The sequence below is a fragment of the Oncorhynchus gorbuscha genome, linkage group LG07 (genome assembly GCF_021184085.1).
Source record: "Oncorhynchus gorbuscha isolate QuinsamMale2020 ecotype Even-year linkage group LG07, OgorEven_v1.0, whole genome shotgun sequence".
Taxonomy (NCBI): domain Eukaryota; kingdom Metazoa; phylum Chordata; class Actinopteri; order Salmoniformes; family Salmonidae; genus Oncorhynchus; species Oncorhynchus gorbuscha.
This window is the reverse complement of record NC_060179.1, coordinates 55,102,446-55,112,503: the sequence shown is the minus strand read 5'-3', so window position 1 is coordinate 55,112,503 and position 10,058 is coordinate 55,102,446. Positions and strand designations below refer to the sequence as shown.

The 10,058-nt window shown below is 47.5% G+C and overlaps 1 protein-coding gene across 2 annotated transcripts in view; it reads right to left on the bottom strand.

Annotated features, from left to right (window-relative positions):
• Positions 1-3,372: 3,372 nt before the first annotated feature.
• The window catches only part of fshr (follicle stimulating hormone receptor), a 13,629-nt gene continuing 6,943 nt past the window's right edge, over positions 3,373-10,058 (bottom strand). For both annotated transcript variants that reach the window (XM_046356810.1, XM_046356809.1), the window contains exons 3-13: positions 9,958-10,032; positions 9,694-9,768; positions 9,383-9,457; positions 8,829-8,909; positions 6,661-6,729; positions 6,187-6,261; positions 5,913-6,098; positions 5,577-5,800; positions 5,199-5,380; positions 4,865-5,056; positions 3,373-4,602 (exon numbers count right to left, since the gene is read on the bottom strand). In XM_046356810.1, the coding sequence (XP_046212766.1) occupies positions 4,102-4,602; positions 4,865-5,056; positions 5,199-5,380; positions 5,577-5,800; positions 5,913-6,098; positions 6,187-6,261; positions 6,661-6,729; positions 8,829-8,909; positions 9,383-9,457; positions 9,694-9,768; positions 9,958-10,013 (1,716 nt within the window). In that variant the 5' untranslated portion in view covers positions 10,014-10,032 and the 3' untranslated portion in view covers positions 3,373-4,101. The remainder of the gene's footprint in view (positions 4,603-4,864; positions 5,057-5,198; positions 5,381-5,576; positions 5,801-5,912; positions 6,099-6,186; positions 6,262-6,660; positions 6,730-8,828; positions 8,910-9,382; positions 9,458-9,693; positions 9,769-9,957; positions 10,033-10,058) is intronic.

Sequence of the window (10,058 nt, the reverse complement as noted above, 5' to 3'; positions counted from 1 at the left end):
GCGTCAGGGTTAGGATGACCACATTTAAAATGCCCAAATGCGGGACAACAGGATGATTTGGCAGACCTAACTTCAAAATAGGCCATCGCACCATCACTGTCTGTTGTGAATGAGGATTCTTATGATTTTACCAGTGAAATGTCCAAACTGCATCTGCATTCCAATCATTTGATCTAAATCAGTTTTTCATGGGAATATGCATATTAATATCCTTGAATGACTGTTTCGTGAGCAAATTAGAGCAGATTGTGTTAAAAAAAACTATATACAGTGCCTTGCGAAAGTATTCGGCCCCCTTGAACTTTGCGACCTTTTGCCACATTTCAGGCTTCAAACATAAAGATATAAAACTGTATTTTTTTGTGAAGAATCAACAACAAGTGGGACACAATTATGAAGTGGAACGACATTTATTGGATATTTCAAACTGGGCGTGCAAAATTATTCAGCCCCTTTACTTTCAGTGCAGCAAACTCTCTCCAGAAGTTCAGTGAGGATCTCTGAATGATCCAATGTTGACCTAAATGACTAATGATGATAAATACAATCCACCTGTGTGTAATCAAGTCTCTGTATAAATGCACCTGCACTGTGATAGTCTCAGAGGTCCGTTAAAAGCGCTAATGTGGCAAAAGGTCGCAAAGTTCAAGGGGGCCGAATACTTTCGCAAGGCACTGTATACTTCCTGTATTTTGTTTCAATCAAAGCACATTCTGCCTAGTGTGTGCGCTCTGTGGAGTTTTGGCAACATGATCATTTTTGGGGACTGTTCAGCCAACCATCCTAAAATCTCAGAAGAAATTAGGTTGTGTTTTTGGTGTAACAGTAACATTATACTATTGTTGTGATCTTCCAAGATGTGATTCAGCTTTGATCTAACTTTACTAAACAAGCGCCATTGTGAAAAGTGGCGCTGGGGTGTGCTCCAGCAAAGCACTTCATGGCTACAGACGTGAGTGCTACGGGTCGGTAGTTATCACGTCAGGTTACCTTAGTGTTCTTGGGCACATGGACTATGGTGGTCTGCTTATAACATGTTGGTATTACAGACTCAGTCAGGAACACGTTGAAAATGTCAGTGAAGACACTTGCCAGTTGGTCAGTGCATGGCCCTGCAGCCTTGTGAAAGTTGACCTGTTTAAAGGTCTTACTCACATCGGCTATGGAGAGCGTGATCACACAGTCGTCCAGAATAGCTGATGCTCTCATGCATGCTTCAGTGTTGTTTGCCTTGAAGTGAGCATAAAAGTAATTGAGCTCATTTGGTAGGCTCATGTTACTGGGCAACTTGCGGCTGTGTTTCCCTTTGTAGTCTGTAATAGTTTGCAAGCCCTGCCACATCCGGTGAGCGTCAGAGCCAGTTGACGTTTTGCCTGTTTGATGTTTCATCTGACGGGATAGCGGGATTTCTTATCAGTGTCGGGTTAGAGTCTCGATCCTTGAAAGCGGCAGCTCTACTCTTTTGCTCAGTGTGGATGTTGCCTGTAACCATGGCTTCTGGTTTGGGGTGTGTACGTACTGTCACAGTGGGGACGACATCATCGATGCACTTATTGATGAAGCCAGTGACTGATGTGGTGCAACCCTCAATGCCACCCGAAGAGCATATTCCAGTCTGTGCGAGCAAAATAATCTGCGTCATCTGATCCACTTCATTATTGACCGAGTCACTTGTGCTTCCTGCTTTAGTTTTTGTTCGTAAGCAGGAATTAGGAGGATATACTTATGGTCAAATGGAGGGCAAGGGAGAACTTTGTACGTGTCTCTGTGTGTGGAGTAAAGGTGGTCTAGAGGTTTTCCCCTCTGGTTGCACATTTAACATGCTGGTAGAAATGAGGTAAAACGGATTTAAGTTTCCCTGCATCAAAGTCTCCGGACACTAGGAGTGCCGCCTCTGGATAAGTGTTTTCCTGTTTGCTTATGGTGGTATACAGCTCATTGACTGTGGACTTAGTGCCAGCATCGGTTTGTGGAGGTAAATAGACAGTTAAATATAGATGAAAACTCTCTTGGTTAATAGTGTGGTCTACAGCTTATCATGAGATACTCTACCTCAGGCGAGCAAAACCTAGAGACTTCCTTAATGTTAGATTTCATGCACCAGTTGATGTTTACAAATATACACAGACCGCCACCTTGTCTTACCGGAGGCAGCTGTTCTATCTTGCCGATGCAGCGTAAACTCCGCCAGCTGTATTTGATCTATGTCGTCGTTCAGTCACGACAGTTTTTAATGTTCCTTTGGTAGGATATTTGTGATCGTAGCTCATCTATTTTGTTATCCAATGATTGTACGTTGGCTAATAGGACTGATGGTAGAGGCAGATTACCCACTCTCCGTCGGATCCTTACAAGGCACCCGACCTAGATCCCCGATACCCCCATCTCTTTCTCATGCGAATGACGGGGATGTTGGCCTCGTCGGGTGTCTGAAGTCAATTCTTTTGCATCCAACTCGTTAAAGAAAACATCTTCTTCCAGTACAAGGTGAGCAATCACTGTCTTGATATCCAGAAGCTCTTTTCAGTCATAAGAGACTGTGGCAGAAACATTAACTCACCTTGTTGTGCTGTGCTCACTTGAACAGGAAGGTGGCTCAGTGGTCCTTCAAGGGCAAATTTTGTCATCAAACTGTCAACAAAATCTGGCATTCTCTGGATTTATGGTGCTTTCAAGACAACTGGGAACTCGGAAAAAAACAAGGTCGAATCACGATGACGTTGCTGATCTTCAGGTCGGGGGCTCAAAACAGTACATGGTAAGTGGTAAGGGCTAGGCTCAGGGGCTAGGCCAGGGGTTGATTTGGGTCTGGGCATGAGAGTGTTTCCACATTGAGATGGACCCATGGACCTGCCTCGCACCTGCAACCTTGAAATAACATCTTTGGAGTGTGTGTGTGTTTGATAAACCATCTACCAGCCATTTCCCTCTTCCTGATGAACGGGCTGAGTGCAGCTGTGTAACCTCTCCTCCCACACACACACACGCACACACACACGCACACACACACACACACACACACACACACACACACACACACACACACACACACACACACACACACACACACACACACACACACACACACACACACACACACACACACACACACACACACACACACACACACACACACACACACACACACACACACACACACACACACACACACACAGAAGGGTTGGGGGATTGGTCATTGTCCTTGAACAGACTGGATGTGCTGAAGGACAGAATGTTTCTGATAACACAAGAAACTGCTCAAAAATGTGTGTGTGAGTGTGCCTGTGTTCATGTGTTCGTTTTGGCTTCTCTATGTGCAGCCAGGACACACTATACCTCAACTCCAAGTCTCAGTAACATTCTCACTCTTGGTAAAATGCACAATCATAGAGCTTTATCAACAACAGTAGATGCACAAATCATATAGACACATTTTTTCCACAACCAATAAACGCAACTCATGAAAGAACCAGACCTGGGTTAAGTAAACCATTTAAAGTCGTTTAAAATACTTCTGCCGTTGGTTTGGTTTGCCCTGCTCAATGGAATGCAAACTTTCTAACCTACATTAGGCACACCTCAAAAACACAAAGCACCTCTTTGTGTCTGTATCTGACCCAGGTCTGGAAGCAACAACAAACAAAAAAACATCTTTACATATCTCTTAAAAACATCTTTACATATCTCTTAAAAACATTTAACAAATCTTGAACTGTGTTTACTCTATATTGAGAAGACAGGGGGAGGGGAAAGAGAGACAGAAAGAGGGAGGAGGTAGAGAGCAGAGAGAGGGTTCAGTATGTTGATGCGATCAGGTGAATTTGTGAAGTCAAACACTAGCTAAAGCACTACTAAACAGCCATCTGCTACTATTAAACAGCAGCCTGTCACTGCGCACACCTCCTGGAGTCCTGTGTGTGTCTGTGTGCATGTGTGTATGAGTACGTACGTGTGTGTGCGTACTCTGTTTTTCCCATCCCTCTCAGAGAAGCTGTTGTTGTTTAAACCGGCCACAGTGTCCCGTGCCTGGTCTTGGGTTCAGGGGTGAGGGGTTAAAGGTCAGGGTTTCAGTAGAGGTCCGGTGGCTTGGCTTTGAACCAATTAACACAGCGTCCCGTGGGAGGCTTTGGGCGACATTTGGATCCATGCAGCCTGCTGGACGGAGAAACTCTCTGTCCTGTAGACCTGGGCTTTGGTCGTGAACAGGCCATATCGCGCTGCCAGCAGGAAGAAGTCCCGGCGGAATGTCCGGGTGCATAATCCGTACAGGAAGGGGTTGGCGCATGAGTTTATTGGGTAGAAGAGGACCAATAGCAGCTTGGAGTCGGAGACGGTGATGAGGGGTAGTTTGAGCGCGGCAGAGAGGGCGAAGAAGGAAATAGGCGCCATGCACAGGAAGTCCGTGAAGATGAGGATGGCCATCCGCTGAGCCATGCGGGTTTCAGCACTGGCTGGGGGGGAGGAGGAGTTACGGACGGACAGGTAGATGCTCAGGTAGCACACACACACGCACAGGAAGGCCACCACGTTCAGCAGCAGGAGGAACATGACAAACACCTGAGACGGCAGCGACTCCACATCCATGGGCAGGCAGATACTCACCTGAAACACACACACACCGACACATGCAGGCACGTACACACACACACACACACACACACACACACACACACACACACACACACACACACACACACACACACACACACACACACACACACACACACACACACACACACACACACACACACACACACACACACACACACACACACACACACACACACACACAATACCCAAATTAGCATAGAAGCTGTGCAATATAATACGTGTAGAAAAACAGGTAGAATCACACATCCCTCACCTTGCTGTAGCTGCTTACGCCTACAGTGGGTAGCAGAGCCGCCAGACAGGAGAAGGCCCAGCCGGTAGCCATGACAGCACAGGCGTGTCGGAGGCGGAGCTTGCGGTCCAGTCTGAGGGCGTGGGTGATGGTGTGGCAGCGCTCCAGGGTGATGGCCGTCAGAGTAAACATAGACAGCTCACTGGCAAACACCTGCACATTCAATATAGCGCCTCTGTTAGAGCATCAGTTCTAAGCGTTCAGATCACTTCAGTATACGAAGGCTAGGGTGCACACACACACACACACACACACACACACACACACACCCCTTCTAGGTCTACAGTATACCCACAGTGAAGAACCCGGCGATGTCACAGCCCGCCCCGGTCTGCCAGCTAATAGCGTGGTTGTAGTACAGACCTCTCGTACGCACGTCCACTGTTGCTATGACCACCAGGTATACGCCCATACACAAGTCGGCAAAGGACAGGTGGCACATCAGGAAGCGTGGCACCGTCATCTTCGCTCGGCTGCCTAGCAATGGAGAATGGGGAGGGGGAAGTTTAGTAACAACTTTTATCACAAGAACATATTTTAATACTATAACTGCTTTCATTACAAAATTTGTCGTCATTCACACATTTGTATCATGATAAAAACAGTTATTGCGATAAAAATGGCTTGAGAGTTTCTAATAAACATAAAACGTTTTTTTTTTTTTTTTACTGACCTAGCAACACAAGCAGCACGATGGTGTTGCCTAACAGTGCGAGCACAGAGATGATCCAGATGAGGACACGTAGAGGGGCGGAGCCCATGATGTCTTCACAGGGGTTGAAGGCATCGGGGGCGGGACTACAGGCCACAGACGTCCAATTTAAACAGAAGTCCATGAAGAAGTGGAGGTTGTTCTGAGCCCCGGGTTTAAAGCACGCGGAGGTCATCCGGAAGGTCCTGACAAATGCACGCAAGAATGCGAAAATACAGACACACACACACACTCATTTATATGTGACATAATACACACAGATATATTCTATCTTGGAGTGTGTGTTTGTCTTCGTACCTGTTCCTCTGTTGTTTATGGAAGGCGCAGCAGTGAGATGGGTAGGTGAGGTTAGCCTGTCGTAGCTTTGTGAATAGGGACAGGGAAGGCAGCACTCTGAGTGAGAACACCGAGACAGCGGACAGATGCTCAACTTCACCCAGCACTGACTCTGGCAGGGAACTCAGCGCTGTATGAGAGATGTCTCTAAATACACACAGACAACAACACTTGGACACAAAATCAAATGACAGCTGATGATGTCACTGACGTGTCGTTGTGGAGCCATGCTTACAGGAACCCCGGCCCCTCTGCTCCTTTGAAGGAATTATTATGCATATGAGAAAGTTGCAGGTTGCCCATGAGAAACCTGAGCAAAGAGAGAAAGAGAAACCATTATAGTATGTATGTATGCGTGTGTGTATGCGTGTGTGTATGCGTGTGTGTATGTGTGTGTATGCGTGTGTGTATGCGTGTGTGTATGCGTGTGTGTATGTGTGTGTGTGTATGCGTGTGTGTATGCGTGTGTGTATGTGTGTGTGTATGTGTGTGTGTATGTGTGTGTGTATGTGTGTGTGTATTCGTGTGTGTATGTGTGTGTGTATGTGTGTGTGTATGCGTGTGTGTATGCGTGTGTGTATGTGTGTGTGTATGTGTGTGTGTATGTGTGTGTGTATGCGTGTGTGTATGCGTGTGTGTATGTGTGTGTGTGTGTGTGTGTGTGTGTGTGTGTATGTGTGTGTGTATGTGTGTGGGCGTGTGGACTCACAGTTTGTGTATCTTGGTTCCGTTAAAGGCGTGACTCTCCACCTCACTGATGCCGTTCTTGGTCAGTCGTCTGTAAGAGGAACGATGTATAAAGTCATTCCATGAAAATGTCCTATTTCCAGGGAGATGTGTGGCTACTCTGGGTGTGTGTACTCTGTGTGTGTGTACTCTGTGTGTGTGGCTGAAATGGAACAAATGGAATGGTATTAAAACACATACTGTAGAACCTGTGTGCTTGATGTGTTTGCTACCGTTCCAATAATTCCATCCAGCCATTACTATAAGCCTGGCCTCCCAAACCATGGTGCCAGCCACCTGACTGCTGGCTACGTCCCTTCCGTCTTCAAGAGAGCGAGAGTTGCACCCCTTCTGAAAAAACCTACACTCGATCCCTCCGATGTCAACAACTACAGACCAGTATCTCTTCTTTCTTTTCTCTCCAAAACTCTTGAACGTGCCGTCCTTGGCCAGCTCTCCCGCTATCTCTCTCAGAATGACCTTCTTGATCCAAATCAGTCAGGTTTCAAGACTAGTCATTCAACTGAGACTGCTCTTCTCTGTATCACGGAGGCGCTCCGCACCGCTAAAGCTAACTCTCTCTCCTCTGCTCTCATCCTTCTAGACCTATCGGCTGCCTTCGATACTGTGAACCATCAGATCCTCCTCTCCACCCTCTCCGAGTTGGGCATCTCCGGCGCGGCCCACGCTTGGATTGCGTCCTACCTGACAGGTCGCTCCTACCAGGTGGCGTGGCGAGAATCTGTCTCCTCACCACGCGCTCTCACCACTGGTGTCCCCCAGGGCTCTGTTCTAGGCCCCCTCCTATTCTCGCTATACACCAAGTCACTTGGCTCTGTCATAACCTCACATGGTCTCTCCTATCATTGCTATGCAGACGACACACAATTAATCTTCTCCTTTCCCCTTCTGATGACCAGGTGGCGAATCGCATCTCTGCATGTCTGGCAGACATATCAGTGTGGATGACGGATCACCACCTCAAGCTGAACCTCGGCAAGACGGAGCTGCTCTTCCTCCCGGGGAAGGACTGCCCGTTCCATGATCTCTCCATCACGGTTGACAACTCCATTGTGTCCTCCTCCCAGAGCGCTAAGAACCTTGGCGTGATCCTGGACAACACCCTGTCGTTCTCAACTAACATCAAGGTGGTGGCCCGTTCCTGTAGGTTCATGCTCTACAACATCCGCAGAGTACGACCCTGCCTCACACAGGAAGCGGCACAGGTCCTAATCCAGGCACTTGTCATCTCCCGTCTGGATTACTGCAACTCGCTGTTGGCTGGGCTCCCTGCCTGTGCCATTAAACCCCTACAACTCATCCAGAACGCCGCAGCCCGTCTGGTGTTCAACCTTCCCAAGTTCTCTCACGTCACCCCGCTCCTCCGCTCTCTCCACTGGCTTCCAGTTGAAGCTCGCATCCGCTACAAGACCATGGTGCTTGCTTACGGAGCTGTGAGGGGAACGGCACCTCAGTACCTCCAGGCTTTGATCAGGCCCTACACCCAAACAAGGACACTGCGTTCATCCACCTCTGGCCTGCTCGCCTCCCTACCACTGAGGAAGTACAGTTCCCGCTCAGCCCAGTCAAAACGGTTCGCTGCTCTGGCCCCCCAATGGTGGAACAAACTCCCTCACGACGCCAGGACAGCGGAGTCAATCACCACCTTCCGGAGACACCTGAAACCCCACCTCTTTAAGGAATACCTAGGATAGGGTAAAGTAATCCTTCTCACCCCCCCCCCCTTAAAAGATTTAGATGCACTATTGTAAAGTGGCTGTTCCACTGGATGTCATAAGGTGAATGCACCAATTTGTAAGTCGCTCTGGATAAGAGCGTCTGCTAAATGACTTAAATGTTAAATGTTAAATGTACCTGTAGTGTGTGTGTGTGTGTGTGTGTGTGTGTGTGTGTGTGTGTGTGTGTGTGTGTGTGTGTGTGTGTGTGTGCGTGTGCGTGTGCGTGTGCGTGTGCGTGTGCGTGTGCGTGTGTGTGTGTGTGTGTGTGTGTGTGTGTGTGATGGTGGTCACAGTGTAATATAGACCTTGGGAGACAGGGTTGATAAATTGTTCACTTATCCACCAATCCCCTGTCTGTGTGTGTGTGTGTGTGTGGGTAGTGTACTCTGTGTGTGTGGTTGTTACTACTCACAGTTCATCGATGGTATTAGTGGTGAGGCCGAGGAAAGCGTTGCTGGGGATAATCACTATGTGTACATTGTCCTGCAGGTCCCTGCACCACACACACACACACACACACACACACACACACACACACACACACACACACACACACACACACACACACACACACACACACACACACACACACACACACACACACACACACACACACACACACACACACACACACACACACACACACACACACACACACACACACACACACACAGAGTACACACACATACAGAGTACACACACTCACAAAAAAGAAAATAACCAAACTCCTACAGCTACAGATGAACAAATCTTAATTTGAGCCAGTTTGCTACAGCAACAGGAAATGTACAACTATTATGTGGATTATAACATTTCCTACTGTGCATTCAAATGTACAAAAGTGTGATTAAATTAAGATCCTGCATCTGTAAGAGGAGCAGCTCATGTTTCCCACACAATACAGTAACATGTGAACTAGTGAATACACACTCACAAACACTAGAGTAAGAGAGCATGGTGACATACAGCAGAAACGTCAGGGCGGCGGAGTGGATCCGGGAGAAGTTAGGTAGGACCCTCAGTCCAGTGTTGCAGATCGTCCTGAAAAACAGGGCAGTCCCGTCAAAGCCAACTGATTTAGGATTAGTTCTTAGGGTTTAAGGGTTAGGGTTTACTGGCACTCACATGTATATTAGTTTGGGCTGTCCCATGAAAGCCTGTTGAAGTAGGGGTAGTGGTTAGGGCTAGGTTAGGGCTTAGGAATTAGGGTTAGAGTTTAGGGGTTAATGTTAGGTATAAGGGATGAGGGGTTAGGGCTTAGGGGATATGGAACTCACAGGTGACTGAGTTTCGGAAGTCCCATGAAAGCCTGATGATGGATGATGACCAGGTGTTTTGACTTGGTGATGGTTCTGGAGCAGACATGCAACATTTGAAATACACACATGATACATGAAATGGTGTGAGAGTGGTGTTTGAGTTGTTTATGAATGGTGCATTGATGCTGTTTGAATGGTGTATGAGCGGGGTATGAATATGTTAGAATGGTGTATGAGCGGGGTATGAATGTTGTGTTGTGGTACTGTAGGACTAATACTTACATCTCAGTTAGTCTGGGGAGGTTAGCAAATGCAAAAGCCCCGATGCTCTCTAACATACCATTCTCTGTTAGCACACTGAGAGAGAGAGAGAGAGAGAGAGA